Genomic DNA, 24,617 nt, shown 5'->3' on the forward strand with positions numbered 1-24,617 from the left:
TGATCTAAAAACTCAAACAGAAAAAAAAAAATACTGAATCTAAGTAAAAAGATGATGGGCAGACAAAAACCAAATAAGTGCTAGGTTTGAAAAAAGACCCATTATTAGATCCAGATCACCATAAACAGTCCCAGCAGTGAGGGAACGCACAACACTGTAGATGAAGGATCAACAGGAATTCACATAATCTTGGGGTTTTGATCACATCTTTAACAAATGCGTGTACTTATGGCAAGGTACTCTGGAATGCAAAAATTTAATTTAACAAATATGAGAAAAGCATAATATTGACAACTTTCTTAATACTTTGCACATTGCAAAGACAGTCACTATAACTTGTTTTTCTCTTGATGTTGTTCACTTCTCCATCACCAAATCTCAGCTGTGCAACAACCGGGTAAAACTCTTTGGAAGAATCAGATTTTCTTAACCTACTTGCAGTTTTCAAATCATGTTCGAAAAAAATGCAGTGAATCTATCAAAATTGCTGTTCACAAGGGTACAGGCCTCCCACTTCAACTTACAGCAAGCAGCTACCTAAATGATTTTAACAGGAATAGACCGTTTCCAATATGTAACAGGTAAATCTCTCCTTTTGGAGAGCGGGAAAAAAAATAGCTGAAGTTTCTTGAAAAACTAATTAGGTAAATATATATGTTCCATCAGATCTATGTTTCAAAAACTGGATGACCAGCCATGGACACTATTTTTAAAATATCAAGTCAGATATTAATAGGACTTTAACTAATTACCACAATGTATTTACCATTAAAGCAATTCTTCTAAGACCTAGTAGCTGGCTGTTTACTGCAATGCTTTGGTGACCTCAGAGAAGTCAATACAACAGCTTTTTCAGTCAGAGGGTGAGGTGCCTTTACATTTGATGGAGTCCTTGAAGAACTGGGCTTCCATTAAAAAATAATGGAGCCCTCCTTCATTTAAACTGATAAATGAAGGTACCAGTTCTGCACCAGTTCTGGTGCAGTAGGTGTGTTATCAGCTCCTGGATTAGTTACAGGAGTAACTATCAACATTCAGTCTCACAGATTATAGCATCATTATTTATGCTCATATTATAGAACAAAACCAAAAATAATATTTTGAAATCTTTGAATATTTCACTTTAGTGTCTGTAGAGAAATTCTTACATTTCCATTAATACGGAGGTGTAACGCTGTTTTGATCCTTGCCACAGACTATTGATTTTACACATATTTAAATGAAAACTACTGTGTGTGCTTTTGGTGTTGCATTACCTTTCTTAGTAACAATAAAAAGACTTTGTTTCTTTTGATACAGTTTAAAAACAGTCCTGTAAATACAGAAGCAGCTAGTGACTTAATATCCTTTTTTGCCCTTTCCCTACCTCGGTACAGAACACTGAAATCAGTATTTCAGTAGTAGTGAATTCCAAAAAACACTTTTCCTCAAAGGAACTTTATGCTCATAATACTTAGATCAATATTGAGATAATATTTAGATAATTTCATTGTCCACTACCATTAAGTTCATCATCTGCTTCTTTCTTTGTCAACAAGAGCATATTCTAGGTTAGGACAAACATGGCTTTGTTCACCTTTGCCTAAGGCAACACAGATTGGGAAGCACAAGCCTTCAAGAACTAACTTCCACATCAAATGTAACTATCCCAAATACACATCAGGGCTAACCTAGAAACTGCTTCCAAGATTCTCCTATAACAGACTTACAAGCACTTACCAGTCATAATCTTTCTCTAAGACGGGCCACACACAACACAGTAACACAGAGAAAGGAAAATATTTCCAAGAAGTAGTGGTCAAAGCCCTTCTCCTCCTAGAGGTGTCATAGGACTTCCAACACCTCAGTAGAATACAGGATTTTTTCAAAAGGGCTTTGCCTGAAAGACTCCCAAATATTGTAGGTTGGATTGTATTCATTTTTTCTGAGTCAAGCAGTCCTTTATTGTCACTTGGATCTTTTCTTTCAGGAAACCTGGAATTTCAAACACAGTCCTTGGACAACTGACCATCAATCCATTTTAGAACAACAAATGAAGATGAAGATATCTGTACTCAGCTTTTATATTTTTTATATTTTATATTTTTTATATTTTTCCATGTCAATCACAACTGCAAAGAGTAAGAGGTGTAATGCCTGTTGCCTCAGTCATTATGGTGTCCTTTTATGTTCAGAGACAATGCCACATATAGAAATGGTGGATTTAATTTCCAAGTCGTATTATAATTATCTACTCCTTACAAAACGAGCAAAGAACTATGCCTTGGTCAGAGAGTTCAACAGGGCACTATCACAAATAATTGCCTGCTATGATTACCCTTTCTAACATGAAGCTTGGACTTCGAGTCCTATTCTAATTCAGTGGCTTCTGCTTTTGTTATTCACTATCAATTCTTCTGCACCCAGCAATGTCAAGAGGTCAACAATTACATTAATTCAGAATACACCATGAATGTAAGAGTGACCCTATATTATATCTTCATTTTTTCCCTTTGATCATCCCTTTATTTGACTGCATTTCAGTAAATTATCCATGTAGTTTTTATTTTGACAGCTCTCTTTACAGCAGTAAAACAAAATGTGTGCATTGCAAATGGCAAAGATTCAAATTTCAGCTATGTTTATCCAAAATAGCACTGAACTGCTTCTGTACTTATGCTATACTGCCTACAGCCTTACGGAAGGGGAGACAGATGGGATGAATTTAGCAGGGAAACAGCTGTGGCTTGAAGAAGAGACAAGCAAAAGTTTTGCTATCAGGCTTCATTATGTATCAAGGTACCAGTAAAATGTGTATCCGTAAGGCAGCCAAAAAAGTGTTTTTCATTTGACTAGTGATAATTACCTTTTCTCAACAGCTGACAATGTTCTAAGAACCATTAAATAGGTATAATAATTAAGCAATAAGATAAGACAGGCAGTGCCTTGCTGGGGATTATTGCTTGCCTCGGGTGTGTTGTGAGGCACAAGGCTGAAGGGTGAGTGACTTCAGCCACCCGAGAAATGTAATAATCCCTCAGAAATGCACTGCCTGGAGTGTCTTCTTGCTATTAAAAATGGAAATTTGAAAAGGACAAAATGCTAGACACATTTCCTGTGGATTTTATTGACATGGGTTAACATTACAGGAAGTCGATGCAGAAACTCCATTACTGGCTAGCCTATGAAAGTCCTTTCCCAAGGACACATATGTCTCTGCTCAGCATGTCCGTGCATTTTATTCATAATACTTATTTGAGAAGCACAAGTATTTGCATCATCCAACACATGTGTGACAAGGCACAAAAGATTGTAACAGCCTTCACAACAGTAAAAGTTAAAGTGTTTTTAAGTCATGCGCTCCCAAACATTTATTCTGTGTAATTGTCTATGTTTGGCATCAATTCACAGACAATTTTTTTTTTAGTTCTGAAATTGTGTATATCTATATATACACACATGTATTTTTTTAATATATATATAAAAGGTCAGCCACTCAAATGATCAAAGTGTTAGGGAAAAAAGCCAAACAAAACAACCCAAAACCCCCCAAAACCCTTTTCTGACTATATGCAAGTCACATAGCTAAGGCTATATCTCTGGTAGTGTGGGAAGTGCTAGTGCAGCACTCAAAAAAATTACACCGCTTTACATAAGCTGAGAAAGTTTACTGTCATTTCAGCCGTGCCACTGAGACAACATTTTGAAACTGGAGACCTGAAACTATTTAGCAACCTTGAATTGAATCAAATCGGAATTCTAGAGGCCATTCACGATTAGGCCCCAAGTAATGAGATATGTTTGGGACAAGGATCCACTTCCATCTGTATAACTGAAGGCAGAATCAGGGTCTCTGAGGTTCAAAAGAACTTTAAAAAAGTTTAAAATGTCCTTTCCCCTTTCTTCCCCTCCATACATGACTTTACAGTTCACAAAGAAGAAGTTAGACAAACACATAATAATCTTATTATCCTTTTCAATTTCATTCATATTTTCCCTCATCACTACTTTTTTCCAGAACCAGCCTGAGAAGCCCTGCTGAGAAGCACACACAACGCTGTCTAGAGTACCCTGAAATACAGATGCTAAGTACGTCTTATCATACTGTCCTTCCTTTTAGACACTTCCATAATCTCTATTTCACTAAAACTTTTTCTAGTAGCAGTTGAGGGATAACACATTTAAGACCACATTACTAGAAACTAGCCCAGTGCCTGTTACTATTTGACTACTACCAATTAGCACTATCATAAGGCATTTAATTTCTTGTAGGATGACAATTTTTTTAGAGTGCACTCAGAAACTGATAACGAATCCGACTGGAGCTCTGGAAGTTTAAGTCAGAAAAGAAACAGGCAAAATAAAGTTCTATCTGTGTTTAATCTGACAAAAACACTGAAAAAAAATTGGTCCCTGGTCTCATAATGCATAAACTAAGCACTTAGTGAAAGATGGAAACAAACTGCATGATAAGAAAATATCCCACCTTCAAGTGCAACATTGGCATGGAGCTAGTGGCACAAGACACATCAAGGCTAAACAGATATAAGAACTAAAGGCTAAACAGATTTAAGAACAGGTTAGATTTATATGGAAAATGAGAGCATCCACAGTTAGATCAACTTCCAGAGGAACAGTATTGGATCCTGCAGAAGCAATCAAAACACCGTAGTTATTGGGAAAAAGCAGTCTTCCAATAACCTTGCAAAATTCCATCACTTATGATATTAAAACATAAATTATCATTAGTTTGTGTCTCCTTCTCTTACAATAACCTTGAAAGGAGGCAGGTGAATAGATTTTGTTACAGAGCTGGTAAATTTTCATGACACACTTGCAAAGCTCTTTAAATGTTACTCATCTGTCTTCATTTTCAGCTCCCCACTACATGGGAATGGAGGGTTTTAAATAGCCTTTGTCTGAAAATCTCAGAATCATACACAGCAATCAAAACTAGAAAGAAATCTGCTACCACTTAAAGTAATTTGCCACACGGGTTAATAGTTAAATTTTACTGTAATTGTGAATTCACTGAAGGCTTAATAGGAAAATACCAATTACAGTCAAATATCCTGGCTAGGTATTTGCTGCTGAACTACTGCATAGTGGTAGTGTCAGAGTGGCTATTTGAAAAGGGTTTGGGTGGGTTTTTTTTGTTTGGTTGTTTTTTAATGATTTTTCTGACACATCACAAGGATATCACAAAAATACAGGACAGAAAATAAACTTTAAAAATGCAGATGGAAAACAAATGGAAGAAAGAAAATAAGGTGATTACAACAGTCAGGGACGTCAAGTTGATTTTTTTAACCACCTAAAAAAATTAACTTGACGTCCCTGACTGTTGTAGGGACGTCAAGTTAATTTTCATTAACTCATTAAAGATTGTTAAATGCTTTAGGAGGAATATGGATAGTTAGGGCTGTCCTCCAGAGTTTATGCTACATTGGAAAGGCTATTACTCTTTTGGAAAGGTAGAAAACTTTATTCTGTAATTCTGGGTACATTTGAGCAGGTAATTTAAACAAACTCAAGCTAACTTGAATGAACAAGACAGATATACTTTTTGGTACTTTCTCTTGCCATTAACAGCTATGTTTTTATGCTCAAGAGAGCAAAGGAGCACATTGACCCAGCCTGTTCACTTCTTATTTCACATCTCTGGGGAAAGTGGTGAGGAAGCTGGTCCATAACTACCACCTTGGACCAGAGGTGTTACTACCAGGCACTGAGGGCAAAGTGTTTCAAAGAAGATATGCTGGTGGTGAAGGGATAAATTGGTGGATTAACACAATCATGTATGACTACCAGAAGCAGCCCACATTCAAAATTAAAACTCTTGCAGGTGTGTAGCAAGGATAGGAGAATAAAATGGGGTTCCCTGGAAAACAATGGGCGCATTTCTGTCCAGTTAAGCACATCTTTTTCAGTGTCAGTTATGATCTGCATAGCGACAAGCATTTCTAGATCTAGCCGAATCAAGGAAAGTCTGGGCTGAGCTGTCAAAGACATCACCTTTATCCACCTCCATTTTAGAGGAATCAAGAATGCTTCGTTAATGCTAAATTAACATTTAAATTTGAAAACCAACAACTGTGCTGACAACAGAAAGTAACAAGAACAGCCTGGAACCTTATGTTGTGCTGTTTTATATCACACATATTTCAGGGCTTTTTACATTCCTAGTAGACAAGAACACAAGCTTACTATTAGTGAGCCGCAGGCTTTGACTCAGTTCATGATGGTATGAATATGAACTATCCCTCTTCTGTTTTGGAGAAGGCAGAATACATTAAAGTAGTAGGGTAGAAGATACTCTCAGAAGCGGACAATTACCAGACTCTTGCAGAGGGGGTGTAACCCAGAGAGTTGGTAGCTGTCGAACACAGAAACAAGCAAACCTGGCTATTTTTCCACCTAGCTTTTCTTTGAGACATGGAATGATACAACTTTCCCAGATATCATCTTCCAGTTCCTCAAACAATTAAAATTGTGGTGGCCAGCAGTCTTGATGTGCAAAGTGAACACAGACAGTGTGACTCCCCCTCTACACCTTCTTCCTCATATTGACTATTGCTATGCAATTAAATCAAGTGCAGCATTAACCAATCCTTAAAGAAGGTAATTCAGATAATTATCAGCCCATTAACATGATCTCAAATGCAAAAGAAGGCTGCAACAAATGCAGAAATGAAAGGAATATATAAGGACATGAAGAGGTAATTGGAACATGAGAAACTGAAACATAAGCTAGATCAAGCAGTTTTGGTCACATGAACCCTAAACTCTTTGACAGTTCATTTTTTGATAAAGGAAGTGCAGTAAATCTTACCAACATTAACTTTAGCAAAACATTAAATATCATACCCATCAGCAATTGTTAACTAAGTTGTTGACAAGTATCTGACTAAAACAAAGAGAACAGCCAACAGGAACAATTGAAAGGAAAGAAGAATTCTCAAAGAATTTCTTCACATTTAAACAGATTTTTGAATATTTTGAATTATGACTCAGCACAAAAAAAGGAGGAGTGGGCTGATAAATTTAAGAGATGTTATCAGCTTTGAGAAAGTCTGCGATACTGCACAGAAAGAAATAGATGACTCAGAAGATTGAAACAGCAGACATGGGATGAAAGTCTTACACTATATATTCAATGTGTTCTCAGTTCATAGTAAATGTCTCTGTTGAAAACTTGAATTTACTTGGGAGAAAGAGATCCTGGATGCACTTCTTAGTGTAGCTGTCAAAAAGGCAAATGTGACTGTAGAATTCATCAGTCAATGAATTTCTAGTAAATATATCAATTCTATATATACAAATATATTCAAATGTTCCCATCCAAGACCCAAGACAGTTTTGACTGCCCATATTTAAAAAAGATCAACAATCAGAACACCAAGGTGATGAATAGCTTATTGCAAAAAGAAGAACAAGGAGGAAGACTTTACCTATAAGGAGAGGAAGGACTGAATACACACATCCATTGTCTACAATTATTTGCATTACCAGTGCAGATTCTTTTGAAGAACTGCTTGTCCTAATTTTGGCTCAAAGACTAGTAGGTACAAATGAAACAGAGATTAATTCAGACCAAAAATAAGAAGGATCCCAATGAAAAGATCAGTGGAATAAGTTGTCCAAGTTGGAACGGTGAGGCTTACAGAGGAGCTCAATACGTTCCCGAAGAAATATATGTGTGTATAAACTATATATATATAGGTACATATATTTTAGATACACACACTTGGAAACAGATGAACACAGTACTCTGTGACCTAGAATACACTGTACAGAACATTATTAAGTTACCTAAATAGCTCTCTGGAAATTGGCTAGGATATTCCCCTCTGCTTCTTATTTGCTTCTTAAAGCTGATAACTTATTTGCACACAATTCTGCAGCATTTTATGAAAATCCTGTATTTCACTCTTTGTATACTTCAATTTTTCTAAAAGACCTACAAAAATTTTTGCTTTGTATGTCTACTGTTTAGGTAGTTGGAGAATAAATCTTTAAAAACAGTGTTTGGGGTCATATAAACTTACATAACTTAACTATTTTGAATGGGAATATTATACACATAAAAGCATAAATAATATATGTATTTATACCACACTATATATAGACACTGAGAAAGGGAAAAAATAGTTATAAAGATATATAGTAAACAGACAAATGGTTAACAACAGAGGAATAGGGAGGGAGAGATTCTGAACATCCATTTTCTATTCCAGAGAAATTGAACTGCGAGCACAATACCCCAGTATTAAACAAAATCCAAATACACATTCAGACTCTTGCAGGATTTGCAACTTATATATGTGTGTAAGTGTATACACACTAGCCATTAATTATTCCCTAATAGCAGGTCTCCGGAGTATACATTTCTCAATCTAAAATATGAGTCTATTAAATAGCAATAAAATAATTAAGTAATAGTGACAACCCCAAGGTCTGGACAGAGCTGAGAGTTTTATCTGTCTGCACCGCAGTGCTGACATACAGTGACCACAAAGCTTTTTACCAACTCCTCACATAAAGGGCTGCACAAACAATTATGTATCTCCAATTGCTACAGCCATCCTGTTACAGCAAAACCATGCCAAAGAGATGTGGGTGTGAGTAATGATGCTCAGGAAAAAGTGCAGCACACTGCTCTTTAGACATTGAGACAGTGTGAGTATATCTGCATCTTTAACATCAAAGGTTCTATGGACACTACCTATGTTAATCTCTATTTTCAATTTAAAAATTAATGCACTTTAAACTAAAAAGCTGCAATATAGTGCATTTTTAATCTATGATTGCATTGCTAAACAGATGATTGGTCTAATAAAATATAGGAACAATTACCTCACTGTCACTTTAAAAAATATACTAATCAATTGGTAGAATAAGGAAGACAATGTATTTAACTGAGAATGAACTGGACTGGAAGAAAATAAAGGTCTTTCAGGTAATGACATAACCTAAATTCATCCATCCGCCATTGTTTCTTGTAAACACACATTCGCACAAAAAAGTACTTCAGTTTTAAGGAGAAAATGTAAAATTTCAAATGCAACTTGATTGCTCCAGTTAACAAGAAATAATTTCATTTAGTAGTTCTACTAAAGATTTGCCAAGAAATCCAAAATTTCTATTCAGTAGTGTCATAGTGACAGCAAACTAGCTATTGTGATTCTACATAGCAGATATTTGAAAATGCTGGTGTATTCTCTCTAGATATGTCTCAATTCCCACAAATAATGCGCTCTCTTAAGCATACATGATCTTGCATACACTACCACTTACCAACAAAACAAACAAACAGAAAAATTTAATGGTGGAAAATAGCCTTTAAAATCCTCGTCAAACTGAGTATCACATTTTTACTTGAGTGGTCTGTTTAAAGGTCCATTTTAGGTACCCTTCCAGATAAGCTTATCCATAAGAATCATACATTTGCCATAGGTAGAAAACAAATATAATTTATCACATGTTGTGCTATACAGACATTTCTGCACAGTTGCTGCACCACACTAGAATGTCTGAAGGGGAAGACACCCCAGGTAGTTGGCTGCAGACACATCTCAGCAACATGGCACGTAGTTCCAATTTGACACATAGAGTCTTTATAAATCCAATGTCTATGAAGTCAAACAAATCTCCTTCTTATTTATAGTAACAGGCGAGAGCAGATCTCTGCCGTCTTGTTACACAGATGGTTGTAACATTTTTATAGTTAACTTACAACCACTGATGCCTAAGGAATAGACACACATCTGCCCCAAACTGCCAGTCCTGTAGGCTCTTCTTTTAAACTTTAGCTAGCAAAAATACAGTCAAAATACGTCTAACAGTGTCACCTCCAAAAAGCTACCACAACAAAAAGCCCCACACAGATTTGCATTAAATGTATTATTATTATTAATGTTATACAGATTGGACATTGATCACACACAGTACAGCAAAAATTACAGTAATATGAAGTGTAGCCACAAGATATGAGAGAAAATTCATAGCCTCAAATTCCATATGCTGAACTTTAGAAAAACGTTTGGAAAGAAACTCATTAGAAGCTTCTAAATTTATGTTTTATTAAAAAGATTTTAAAAGAGTCTTATATTTCATATAAACTACTGTCCTCTTTTTTTTTAAACTGTTTGATAAAAAGTAAAGGCATGTCTGGCTCATCTTGAAAAAAGGAAAGAAATTGCCTAGGATTTTCTTCTCCTGCTTGAAGGTCTTCAGCAGGAAACGTACACAGAAAAGAGCTAAACTATATTTCATTAAATGCTTCCCATTATAGATACTGGCTGTCCACAGAAGCAATCCTCAAAATAGACGAGTTACAATCAAATACTTGTTTTATGAGAAGAACAGATGCAGAGAAGTAAAGCCATAACTGAACTTTGTAACTACAAGAGTTGTCAATTAAGTTCAGTGAAAGCTCAAACAGCCCGATGAAATCCTGACCCATGGCAGCTTGGGCAAATAATACTTATTCATATACACATCCAAACAATAATTGATCTAGGGAGGTTCTTGTCTTTTTCTTCTTCCTCTTTAATTGGAAGAGAAAAGAGTTTGTGAAAAAGTGGATCTGCATTTACAGAACTGGTCTAACTACAGAGGTGAAAATGCACACCTGGGAATTCAGTTTGAAAACAGATTAAGGAAAGAATGAGCCAACTTTATACATACAGTTACCCAATTCATTTGGCTTTGAATTTTCCTTCATGCAGAATCTATTCTAATTATGTGGAGTGAAGCACCAAAAAAAAAAAAAAACAAACCAAAAAAACCCCAAACCAAAACCCAAACCATAGAAACCTTTCAGTTTTGCTTCATATTCTTCTTATTGTTGGCTAGTTTCTACCTTTATGGCTGCCTTATAAGAAATTCTGTACTTTCTGCTATCTGCTAATTTCTACCATGAACACAAATCTACAGAATGGGAATTTGAAGAATTTAATAAGACAGTTTGCTTTGAGGTTAAAAATTTACAAAAATGGACTCTGCTACATAACAGACAAGACTTTATGCAAGATTCATATTCATGAAGATACACATGATGACCAACTCCACTTGGACTCATAACATGTCACCTTAGTCCTGCAAACTGTACATATCTCAATTCAAGTTTGCATCAGTAGTATGCAACAACTGTATGATTTAGGATGGACATCTACTTCTTTTAATGCCATATTTCACTGAGTAAAAACACACCGAAAGGGCTGGATATTTCCACGACACTGAAAAGGCTGATTCCATATCCTGTTTAATGACTGGCACTTAAAGTAATCTCTTCCTTCGAAATTTGCTTATTTAATTTTGGACTATATTCATTTGCAGCACAAATTCAGCAGTGCAACTGTTATGAATGCCAAAACATTTTTGGTCCAAAAGAAATTCCGACTCATCATTTAGGTATTGTTTCTGCCACAAAATAGTTACATCAGGGCCTATCCTGCTGTCCCTGGATAAAACAAGTATGGACAATGATATCTTCTCAAACAAATATCATAATACCTCATTATTAAAATGCAAATGTTAGGTTCCAAGTTTAGCCAAAAATCATTGTAATACAAGAAATTTTCTGAAAATCCAGAATAACAGCAGCTAGAAAATTAGGTCAGAATGCGCTTTGTGGGACTGTGCTGCAAAATGACCACTGCTATTTGTAGCCACATACAAAGGAGAAACAAACGTGCTAAGAAGTAGCCATCATCAACAGTATTTTCCTGAGATTATTAGTGTCTAAGTGATGCATGAAAATCTGAGGCAAAATACATATTATTATTTGTTGTTCTGCTTTTACTAAATAGTATAGTCAGATCTCTATTTTCAAAATCAGAAGAGAAAAATTACTATTTTTATTTAGTGAAAATCTTTCTACATAAATATATGCATCTGGGGGATTTATTTGTTGGAGCAGTTATTCCTTCTGCTTTCTTCACCTAGATTTGTAAACTTCATGACCAATTTACAGCATTTGGGAATTAATCCTGAAAATCTACTACAGTTTTCACATCAAAAATTAAAATGAGATTACACTGATTTTTTTAAAGCAGTGTAGAGTATCAGCCTTGTAACTTATTAGTTGGAATTTAAATTAATAGAGTGCAAGATGACAATTAAAAATATGTTAAAAGAGCCATCTCTTAAAATGCTGGTAAAGTATGTTGTTCATGTTTAGAACACCTAATAATCTCTGCCATATTTACATATTCTAAAATATTAAGTAAGACAAATGCTATTACTGCCCTGTTTTCTCTGTTGTCTGCAATACAGCAGCAGAAGGTAAGGCATTGCCTGCAGCATGACCACTCTGCTTTCAAACCACTTTTGTGTTCTGGATTAATGCTTTCAGTCTTTTCTAGTGTATAATCATTGCTGCTGCAGCAGAAAATGAGCAACATTTTCCAGTAGATCTATCTTATTTATAAAAATAGATAGAGGAAAGGTTACCATAAAAACTTGCAAAGCACTTGTAAATTTTACTAGATACTCATAATTCTACAGAAGAGCAGCTAGGAGAAAAAAGAGGGGGAAAATTTTCTCATGAAAGTAACCTCGAATTCTCAGTCCTGCATATGATAAGAATCCACCATAACTAAAGAAATCAAAAGGGAGGTGAGATAAATTGAAAGATTGTGTGGTTACACAGATTAGGGATGCAGTTGCAGTGTTCTGAATTTCTTTGTGCTCTGAGCTATAAATGATGATGACAATCCCAGGTTAGAGAAGAACAGAATGAGGTACAGACAGAAATCTGAAAGGAAAGAGGAACGAAGTGGTTCTGGATGACTGAAATGAGCACATGAAGTGCTTGCAAGAAAGAAAACTATAGACAGAGAATAAAGAGATGGCAGTAAAAAAAAAAAAAATCAGTACTTTAAAGAAAGGAGCATACAGGACTGGCTGCTTTAATACTTGCAAGCTCTGTTCCTCTCAGGTGGTCAATGATGAAAAAAAGCAAAAAGAATTTTTCCCAGTAAGGGCTGTCTAGTCCAAACAAAGTTAAACTGCATTTTGCCTTTGACTACTGACAAGACGTAGCTTGGATGACTTGATTTGCAGAGTTACCTCTCAGCCTCCTCTTTACTTCATCCTCTACCTCCACAAGCATGTCAAACTCCCTCCAGTGCCTGTTACACTTAATGTGGAGTGGAAAGCAGAACAAGAAAGAATAGATGAACTTTCTGGAGCCAAAAGGAAAAGACTCCACAGTGATCTTTGAGGAAGTCTAATTCATATCACAGCACAAGCCATTATCAGTCTGGATACTCTGGCCAGAACAGTCAATTGATATTGGTGAAAATATTTCACACTAGCCTTGCTGCAGCTGCTCCCAGCTCATCCTGAGGAAGTCACTGCTTCTCTGCAAGGCTAGTGGTGCCTGGAAATGGTCAGTATTTCTCTGGTTACTAGGATTTTCAGTAAGATTTGTCTGTTTATACAAGTTAAATGATGGTAAACCCCAAAAATACAACTATTACACGGCATAATGGAACACACATCTGTACTCTACATTCACATCACTGAATAACCTCCTCTGTCCTTCCTCCCCAGCTCCCCCCTCCCTTTTTTTTATAAATGGTAAGACTATTCATACAAGTTAGAGCAGAGAACAGCCGAAGCAGCCCACACACATATGTACTAGGTTTAAATTCTTTGGAAGACTATGTTGTTCAAGCTTTCCTTTTATTTATCCACAATGGCACAAGCAAAAGATGTTAAAAAAAAACAACTTGACAGAATGGTTGGGGGGGGGGAAGCAGTGGTCATTTCATAAGGAAAGAATATTACTTTCACACAATGTCGTGTCATTTTTATGTTTACACAACACGACTGGTACAGTTGAGCATATCACATACTGACAGATCAACAGGACCTCCTACCTTGACTTCATTCTCTCATGCATTCTCCCATGCTGGATACATTGTTGGTCCAATTCATCATTCCGTTTCTGCATCTTCTCCAATCTGCCATGAAGATATTCTTTTTCCTGACTAAGCTGGTTGACTTCAGATCTACAGAAGTAAAACAAAGCGATGATGGATGTTGTCAGATTTCATCCTGCAGTGTGCCATCAATATGTGGCTTCAGCATTTATAAGATTTCATACATTTATATGTAATGCATAAAAAAGCTATTACTAGAACTTACAGAAACAAAATGCTGTTTCAGATAATCTCAAGACAAAAGAATATGATACTGGTGGTTATCTTCTATCAATTATAGGTTGGCTAAGCTAATTTCAGCCTAATTTAAACAGGCATGCCATTTGGCATTTTGCATCGATGTTAAATAAGATCAATAAATGTAAATTCATACTTGTTAAGCAAGAATTTGGCTAACATTTTGAAAATTATGAGCAAAAGCTAACATTTAGTTTAAATAAACAGCTACTAAAACCTTGTTCAACCTTTACTCCGTTTTATAGGTTGAACTCTCAACAGTTCACAGGTTGAACTCTCAGTAGTGGTACTGTTTTAGAAACTTTAGTAACCTCCTATGTCTAAAATAACATTGCACAGATTAAAAAGACATCAACAACAAAACCCCCATAAACCCCTCCCCCACAAAAAATACTCACACCCAGCCAAAACCCCAAAGCCTCACTAAGACGAAAATTAACTAAACTTCAGAAACAAGGGACAAATCATACAGGCACACACTAATCTACATAAAACTCAGCACAGCCTTTAAGAATATTAGTCACTTCTAAGCAATTCTTATTCTTCACGGGTGAGCAGAGACACCAGATCCATGAATGACCTGGGACTGCTACTTGCTACATCTCTAACCATCAGCCCATGGAGAAACAGGCATGAGCTGTTTTTTAATATCAGGAAAAGACCTCAGATTAAATAGTGATAAAATATACATTATGCAGTTGTACAATTTTAACTCTTTGGAAAAGGTTAATGAGAACATGTCAGAATCTGCTATACCATCAGAAAGTACGAATCAAAAGCAAGCAAATTTGATTTATGGCATCTGCCACTCCATATCTCAAGGTTAAAAAACTTCAGATATATCTTTAAATCATGAACTTAAATATGCTGCAATTACAGCAGAAAGATACTTTACCTTCCTGGCTGTTACAGAATGCAACAACAACTGACATTCTGAAAAATACAACAAAGTGCAGGGAGGAAGGAATACTCCTCCTTCAAAAACATGTTGTTACATTGACAAGTCAAATCTAGAAATGACAACATGATCTTTTCATGTTTAAATAGAGAACAATGCATGGTATCATCTGTGAATCTAAAAGAACTTAGCAAAGGAAACTTTGGACTGAGACTGCATGTAATTGAATTTAGATTGAGAGTTACAGCTCTATTAAGGAAGATCACACACAAATACATCAGAATTGTGCTGATAGATTTGTACATCAAACTTCTGTGCACAGGAGTTTCCTGGATGGGTACATTATAGTGGGCAGGATGTTATAAGAAGGTAGCAGAAACTGAATTTTTCCACCGACCATTTTACAGAAATACTAGTAACTTAAATGTCAGCATTAACAAAGCATTGCCAGCTGGACCAACTGTTATCACACAATGTGAATGCAGTCTGTACTTGATACAGATACTGTAAGAAAGACAACCAGTGGATAAAAGCAAAGGGTCATTGCATAGCAGCTCAAAGAGACCTGACATGGGACTACATTCAATTCTGCATTCCTTTTTTGCCAGCAAAATTCAGCAACAGCATTTGCCATGTAGGAATACTGCAAATTATCACATTTGTTGGGTTTCCCAACTGGGAGATCCTGTTTCTTTTTCTGCATTTATATGTGACTGTCTTATTCATGGAAACAGCAGAAGCAACTTTCAAGGTGATAAAATTCTCCAAGTTTTACAAGGACTTATTCATCTCCATTACCTTGAAGGTGCCCAAAATCTTTCTGGAAAGATCAAGTAATTCAAGTCAACCAAAACCAAAACTCTACTGAAATAAATTAATTTGAAAAAACAATTAATGAAACCAGAGTAAGTAAGGAATTAATTAAAACCACAAGTATCATAATCTCCAGTCTCTAAAACAGAGCTCTAGATGCCTGATGCTTTGAAGCACATTATGAGTGTTGTCTTCTCCTAAAACATCTTTTGTAATTACAGGTAAACACACACAAAAAAAAATTTTCTAATTATGACTTTACTTACACAATGTTCCTTCCATGTAACTAAGAGTCTGACCACCAAGACTCAAATATTTAATGACACTGAAGTTTTGAAGGACAGCACATATGAAGAACAGAATGCTTAGGTCCATGTTAAAAGGTTCATGAGTGTTGGAACTAAAGAGAGAACACCAGTACAATACAATATTGCCTACCAAGAGTCTTCCATCTACACTTGTCAACGATTCCCTCTGCATCTTTAAACATACCTTTCATTCACCTCAGTTTCGAAATATTAAGATAAGACAGCTAATTCCATGTGATATTTTAGTAACTGCACTCATAGTTGCGTTAAAAACCCCAAACCCACCATAATTGTACTAAACCTGTTAACTGTACTGAATGCTATAGCATATTTATACAGGAGTAGGAATTCCACTCAGCCAGAGGCAGGACCAGTCCTGTGTAAATGCTTCTGTACAACTCGGCTCCCAAGGTATCACAGCAGGAAAAGAGAGGGGGGAGAGTGTCAAAGCACACACTGCTGAACTTCAGAGATAGTTCACTCATAAGGCCGGGGACAGAGGCAAATTAGGGAAATCTGTGCACTAATCACTGTGTCTGATGGATCCTGCACAACTAAAGGACACAGCATGGATGTGCTGATGCTGTTCCACCAGAGCTACTCTGGTTCCAACAGTCTGAGCAATAAGCTGTGGTGGACTCAACAGAAACTGAAGCATGCAGGCATTTGGAGTGCTGCCACTGGAGTTGAACTCAGCAGGAAGGGGCACTTCTGCAGACTCAGGCTGGCCCCACAAGTCAGGCTGTCATGGATCTGTGTGTGCTTCTCAGATCTGAAACACTCAAACGACCTGTATGAAATCACTGTTATTTTGAAACTGCACAGAGCAAAGCTACAACAACACATGAAAATGTAAAATGCATGCTTGTAATTGGGTGCATAATAGATTTTGCCAAGTCTTATTTACTTGTTACTATATCAAATATAATTGATGGGGCAGAAGCAACAACAGAAACAAAAACCCCTCTATACTTCGGGATCCATTTAACTACCTCAACTTCTATTTAAAAACCACTTTAAGGTTTAATCTACCATATTTGCTGGAAGAGTCTTGGAAAAAACCCCAAAACAGGTTAGCCTCCAAACTACTTAAATATTAAAGGAAAAAAAAAAAAAGAGAAAAAGTTAAATAGTCAAAATTAAAAGTCAGTCTCAGGATATCTTTAGGATGAGCTGATTTTTGAACACTAAAGTGGCAATGCTGCCTTTACTCCTCTGAAGTAGCTTCTTCATTTCAGTGCTTTTTAAACATTGCCTTTTCCTGCTCTTAAAACCAATTGTTTACTTGCACAGAAATTAAACACACACTCTAAAATATTTTCTGCTGATGCAGTATTGTTGCATCTAATTTTAATGACAGAATCTTCAGACAGACTGTTCCCCATCTTCATACAGCTACCTTCAACAAACATTTCACTCCTGGTATTGAGTGCAATGACTGCAGTCAACCAAACATGCAGAAAAATAGTTCAGCCGGGTATGTGTTCTTTACTTCAATTAAACTCACACAGTTGGATGCCTACTGTTGCCAAACCAGTAATATAATTTATACATTATAGTCCAAACAGTAAAACTACACTAAAAGTCATTTAACAATATTTATAACACCATAAAATACAGTGTTAAAATATATGAACTGCAATATGTACCAAAATTATAAAATTTGTTTCTCATCATCAGTGATTAAAACCAGGATCATTGCTCTAGCTTCAATACTCACAACCCTGGTGACAGATTAGAATTCAAATCTTAATGATCAATTTACAATTAACAAGATAGAAGTGAAACAAATTAAACCAACCATTATATATAACGAGACCCAATGGACTCCCATTGTTCCCCTTAATTACAAAACGCAAATCACAAATACACAGTGGGTAGTGTTAAGCATTAATCTACAACCTAGAAACTCAGACAGTGACAATCAGAGGGAAAAAAAGAACAAAACAAGAGAGAAACAGAAGAAATCAACAAAGGACTATATTTTTAAACATGCCTATGCATACGAAAACCTTCACAGACACTATCTTGTTTCTGCACAGATTGAGGGGTTTATAATTCGTCTGACATTGTCTTTCTGACACCTCTCTGTGTAGGGACTAGCTCAAAAAATGGTTCCAGCTTACATATAAACACAAAAACTTCAGTTTAGATTTCTCAGAAAACCTGCATTAAATACAAAAATATATGTGCTATTCAGATCATTCAACTGATACTGTAGAAATATGTCGTTGTCACAGATAAATTTGAAATGTCTTTTATTACAAATGAGTACTTCATATCAAACTAAATAAAATTACTGTTGCATCTGTTATTAAAATAGCTTGAGTGTTCTACCAATTAAATCCAATTAAATAATGGTATTGGTAGCACACAGTTATTTCTTAAGCCCATGGAAAATAAGGCACAATGGTTCTAGAAGTACAGCAAGAAAACACACATCCAGATCCAAAATTCAATTTATGGTAAGATCAAAAATACAGAAAAAATGGAAAAGTATTTTCTGTGAAAATAGGGCATGCTGTTGCTTTGTGATCTGCCTTTATTAATGTACATAAGCACTAAGTTATAAAATCTTCCCCAAATTATTGGGTTTTTTTCCAGAAGACAAAACTACAGTATTCTGCCCTAGAATGTGGTTTTACACTGCATTCAGTGACAATGAGCTGAAGACTGCCATTCAGAGAGGTGCTCCAGAGGGATACCTGCCCATCATGCTTTGGCTAAAATAATTTTCTGCATCTGATCTCCTGATCACATCACTTTGTGAAGCCATCTACATTAGTCTGTCATTTTCCACCACCTCCAGTTCCACCTTGCTGTTCTCATTTTTACCTTCTATTTTTTTTGTCTCTACCTATTTCTCTATCCCTGCAACTGATTGCAGCAGTTCCCACTCCAATGAAGGCAAGCTCAAGCTATTTTAGGACCACTTCTCAGAACAACGTTCATGCATTCTTCCTTACAGTTTCTTGTGTAAAAACTACCACTTCCTGGAGATGCAAGAGGGCTCCTTTTCCCATTTTCAGGTCCTTGACATAGTCAGCTAATGCTGCTAGGTGGAGAAACACTTGGCAATCTCTAGTATTTATTTTCAGAGAATAATGTGTTTTCACAGTATATTTTCTGTCTTTCCTTTATCCTTTATCCTTTACAGTTACTATATTGTGACTGTGAGCTCTAGCAACAAAGTCTGTGTGCTTTTTTATTGCTGGAATAATAATATGATTTGAATCCATTTAGATTTTGCATTACTTTAGCAGAAGAGCTCTGCTTTTTCAGAGGAAAAATTTTCTTTGCTTCTCTCTCAAGTACCCCTTACTACACTTGCATGGAAATATTACTTACAGTCCCTGAAGTTTCTCATTTCTTCCCCAAATGCTCTGGATGGGATTCATCTCCCAACTTCAGTCACTTAACAGCTAGTCAACACTTTATATTCAGTGGGAAGTAAGATGGGCAGTAGAGGCAGTACCCATGGGAAACTTCATATATTTTATTTATTACAGACATATATTATATTTATTACAGACATGTGTGTGTGTGAGTGTCTGTGATCTACTTAAATTCTCCTTTGACCATTCCTGGGAAGAGGGTTCTCGGGTAAATGAGTTCTCTCCCTGAGTGAGTTTTGTCTCTTCTACATTACCTCGAGAGGATGATTAAATCCACCCAGCAGAAAAATCCTGCCTTGAAAACCAATTTTATCTTTGCTGAATGTTTTCCTTACTTTCCATCAGCCATCAGATGCATACTAGCCTTAATTACCAAATTCAGTTAATTTACAGAAGTTACCGAATGCCAACTCTCCACTGAAGTCCAATTTACCACTCTAAATATGAACCCCAAAAAAAGTTTCAACAGATACTATTTTCACACTTAAAAATGTAAAATCAAATTATTTGCTGCTAAAGAACTACAAAATTCATGTTTTCTATAGAAGATAATTCTATCTTACAGAAGTTTTGGATAGATACCTCTATAGCTTTGTATTTCTTTAACTTATTATTACTTCCGGATGTTGCTCTCTTCCTCAGTTTTTAATGGCTTTGAACTTAGATCTGCTATTGATTGATAAAAAGCAGCAGCAAAATCAGAGCATCAATGACAAGCAATTTTGATGACAATTATTTTATAGACAATATCCAGTGTGCAGTGTAGTATTGTGAAAAGAGTACTAGAGTTAATAAATAAAATTGTAACAGTTTCGACATCATTGAATCTTTAGCCTTTTTCATATAACTTCAGATAAACTTGAATAGTAGCTTTTTAAACAATTTTCTATCCTTCATATTACGAATATGAACACAAGGAAGAAAATTCTACGCAATTTTTTACATTGGATTCGAAGAAATTTGAATCAATTGTCAGAAACATAATCTTAAGGGAACATATATTATACTGAATTCTTAAGGGGCATATATTACATTAATATGATATATAATACCTGAGACAAAATGAAAAATAATAAATATTAAAATACAAATAAAAAGATAAAGAAGCATGTCCTAGTAATAAAAGGGTCAGGTTAACACAAACATACTAACCTGTATTTTTCTGACATTTGTTCCAACTTTTTTGCGAACACAAAACATTCGTCCTTTAATTTTGCTATGAATGTATTCTGGGAGGTCAGCAATGAATCCAGTTCTTCTACTAGAAACCATAAAATTATGATACTATAAAATTACTATTATATAAATTTATAGATAACATAGAAACAATTTTATACATGCTTAATTTCTTTCTTCTAGTTCATTCTACTTTGAAATGTTTTTTAAACTTCAGCTACTTGGACATCATCACTTACCAAATTAAGGCTCCATGTCAGAATTAGCTGAAGTGTTAAAGAAATGTTGCCACCGAATCTGGTCTTGTAAGAGAAGAATCACTGTGAAGACTAGATATCTAATCTGGTGGGCTTGCTTTTTAGCTAGAAGTTCACTGACATTTCTAGGAGGAATAAAATTGGCAAGCCATGCTTTAACAGACTTTTGCTTGCTCAACTGGTGCAGAGGATACACCAGCAACCCAAATGCTCACACTGTAGACTCATTTCAGTATCTCCATAAAACAGCAGTTCCTTTATTTACTGTGTCCTGAACTTATCATGAATAATGCAATTTTCTATTCTTAAATGAAAAGATTTAGACTTCTTGCCCAATGACAATTGAAATGAAACCATTTTCTAAATTAATTTTCAGTTAGTATCACTTAGGACTGCACCTAAACTCATGACCTAGAATCCAGGTATCCTTATTCTTTCAGAAGGGAGATACTGCAAAATAATCTTTCTTGATTTCTGCTTTTAAAATCAGTGAAAGCATGACCACACTTGCCCAAATTCCTTGTATGTGTGTAGGGTCATAATAAACAAGGTTTTCTTTATATACATTACAAATGACTATAATTTTCAACTCCCTTAAATTCTACTAAAGATACATAAAACCAGACCCAGACATAATATTCTTTCATTTTTGTATACTGGGACAATTTATGCACCAGGAAGGTAAATTACATTTCTCTTGTGCAAAATCACACATGGTCATATGCAGATGTGCTGGCTAAAGGAGGAAAAAAAAATATTCTGAGAGCTTCTTTTCTTCTCCTACAGTGTAGGCAGCAGCCATAATGTAGCTGTTTGCATTCCCTGAACACATGGAAAGGTCTTCTAGTACTGTGAGAATACTAAAAAAAGGCAGACAATTAAATAGTATGCCTGCTACCTTATTTATTATCCAACACCCCATATAATTAATATATGTTGTATAGTTTTCCTGAAAGTATTGCATGACTGGTGGGTAAATATGGTATTTTGTTAAACACATAAATATATCGTGTTCTTTAACAGCTGAAACTCCTCCTCTTTTCCATGCTCGTGGGTTACAGATTTCATTTCTTAAAAATTCCTTTTTTTTGTTTATTTATAATATGCACCTCTATTAATGTTGTTGGCATAGTACTTCATAATACAAAAAGCTCTTTTTTGTTTGTTTGGAAAACCCATTTTGCTTCCAGATTAAAGTTAGATGTTATTGATGGGCTAAGTCAATGCAATGAAGTCTCCTATTATGAGAACCTGAAGTATGCAAGGGATTAAACATCTTTCTTCTAGACTGAGGATGTGGGGGAGGCACATGGTAATGCTAAAAATGTTTGAGGCTGCAAAGATTAAATAAAGGAACATATCAATTTGGAGCCAGTGAATTACATCCAGCTGCGACAGTGAATTAAGAACCGATTAATGGCTAAAGCTTTTCTCCAGTTTGGATGCCGAAGCAAACTCATTAAGCTTTTAGAGTAGCTATAATGTGTGTACTGTGGGAACTGTTCAATGCTATTCAGGAGACTTTAACTGTAAGCTCGGAGCATTTCCCGCAGAGCTTCTGATGCTATTTTCTTTATATAACATGTGTGCCTGAAAATCCAGCCAAAAACAAGCCCTTTGTTTTTCTACTTTGTTGTGGTCTCTCTCAGCTTTACGTTTCTTGAACACAGGTAAATAAACTCATAATCCAGATGGTGCAGCAGATGTGAGAGCAGCACTCTGAAATCAACAGACAGTGGGCAATACTTTCCATTTTCTCTTTTAAACGCTAACTAATATGTAATTCGGAATCTCCGGTGTAGTTAGCATCTGCTCCCTTCGGCCAGCCAAAGGTTACAGGTGTTCCTGATGTCATTTCACAGTAAGGCGTGGGCCTGGCTTGTGAGTGAGTGCCCAGGCTCTAATCTTTCCCTACCACCTACCAGTTTTCTCATGCTGGGCCTCCATTTGCTGCATCTTCTGTGTCAGCTCCTGCTCTCTTTGCTGGGCCTGAAGGGCTCGGGCCTTTGCTTCACTGCTAATGCTGTGCTGAATGTTCTCTTTCTCCAATCTACAAAATAAACCAAAGAGGAAATAAAGAAAAATAAAAATCATATAGTGAAGAGGAAAAATTAAAAGGGTAAAGCAGAACATTCAAATAATAATAATAATAATAAAAATCTGGCCAAGCTTTTCACATTAAACATTCTCCTCCCACTTCAGGTTATAGAAACTGACCTTTCTCTTACAATGTCAAACATTCTCCAGTGACTAGCAGAAAATGGATAAAAAGTATGATCTATTTCCTGAGAGAAAATTGGCCCTGCAGACAAAAATAGGATTTTATTTTTAAAAATTTTAATCACGACCTCTTTTTTATAAGGAAGCTTACCAACATTCACCCTGCACTGCACATATTATTTGCATTTTCTTTTAAATGCTATTTGTTTAATTCTGCAATGAAGCTTAGGGACCTGACCCTGAGATGGACTGGTTCCCAGTGAATCAGCAGGAGATAAGTCAATGGGAGCGATTGCCACAGTGCTCGTGATACAGCTACTCTGAAAGCTTAATGAGTTTTCTTTAGCAACCAAACAAGTTTTAACTATTAATTTATGTAAATCGGAGATGAATGCATCCATGACAATAGAGTAGACTGCTAGCACCACACAGGCCCAGCCCCTTGTGGTTCTGCTCACTGGGGGGTTGTACAGGGAGGTCTAAAGCCCAGTACTATTATTGAACTATGCAGGCAAGAGAGCAATTTACTTGACCAGATACGCAAGATGGGGCAATCCACTCCTGAGGCAAAACAAATGCTAGACTACCACACTCCATTGAAGCATTTTATTTAATGTAAGCCAAGCAAAAAGAGCATGGAAAATAAAACCCCAAAAAGATATATGCATGTAAATTAGAAAAGATCCTGAACTGTAAATTCTGATCTAGACTTTCCCAAAGGTCGTGAATATTTATCTGGTGCACATTGGGATCCACATTTAAAACATCAGTGAGTTCACACATACAAGGACTGATTTCTAGATTTCAAATGATGTGAGTGAACACCTTTCTACTGAAATGACATTTAATAGCTTGGGACAGGCTTCAAAAAGTCTTATAAACATGTTTTATTCTAGGGATATTACCTATTTCAGAGGGCTACAAAACAGAACACAGGCACAGATCATGTAAGGATAAAGCCACATCTCATGTGGTTGCTGCACTTAACCTTTGGATTGGTGCCTAATAACCCATCCGAGATATTGCAATATCTCAGCATGACACACACAATGTTAAATCTTCTCTCTCAAATTTACCCCAAAGCAATACAAATGGTGGGTCACATTACACTAATTCCTGGTCCTGATGTTTCAAGCCCTACCTTAGGCAAAACTCCCTTGGAAATCACAGGCAGTTTCTTCTGAGGAAAGACAGCAAATACGTTTAGATAACAAAAATATAAGAGTGTTAAGGAAACAAAGCACATTTTTAAAGGAAATTTCATATATTGAATAGTACTTTATCACATCACTCTCAGAATTGCTTTGTAATCGTATTGGGGCTATCATAAGGAGTGATGCACCCATCATTTTTTCAGTGTAAGCTCCAAATATGGAAAGCAT

The 24,617-nt window shown here is 35.9% G+C and overlaps 1 protein-coding gene across 3 annotated transcripts in view; it reads right to left on the reverse strand.

The window, feature by feature from the left end:
- The window catches only part of SDCCAG8 (SHH signaling and ciliogenesis regulator SDCCAG8), a 108,961-nt gene that overhangs the window by 29,184 nt on the left and 55,160 nt on the right, over nucleotides 1-24,617 (reverse strand). For 2 of the 3 annotated variants that reach the window (XM_041404169.1, XM_041404167.1), the window contains 3 exons: nucleotides 22,938-23,065; nucleotides 20,735-20,843; nucleotides 13,869-14,000 (listed from right to left, as the gene is read on the reverse strand). In XM_041404169.1, coding sequence (XP_041260103.1) covers nucleotides 13,869-14,000; nucleotides 20,735-20,843; nucleotides 22,938-23,065 — 369 coding nt within the window. The remainder of the gene's footprint in view (nucleotides 1-13,868; nucleotides 14,001-20,734; nucleotides 20,844-22,937; nucleotides 23,066-24,617) is intronic. The other variant, XM_041404168.1, reaches the window with a different exon arrangement.

This window comes from Onychostruthus taczanowskii, unplaced genomic scaffold, assembly GCF_017590055.1.
Source record: "Onychostruthus taczanowskii isolate IOZ18803 unplaced genomic scaffold, ASM1759005v1 scaffold21, whole genome shotgun sequence".
NCBI classification, from domain to species: Eukaryota; Metazoa; Chordata; class Aves; order Passeriformes; family Passeridae; genus Onychostruthus; species Onychostruthus taczanowskii.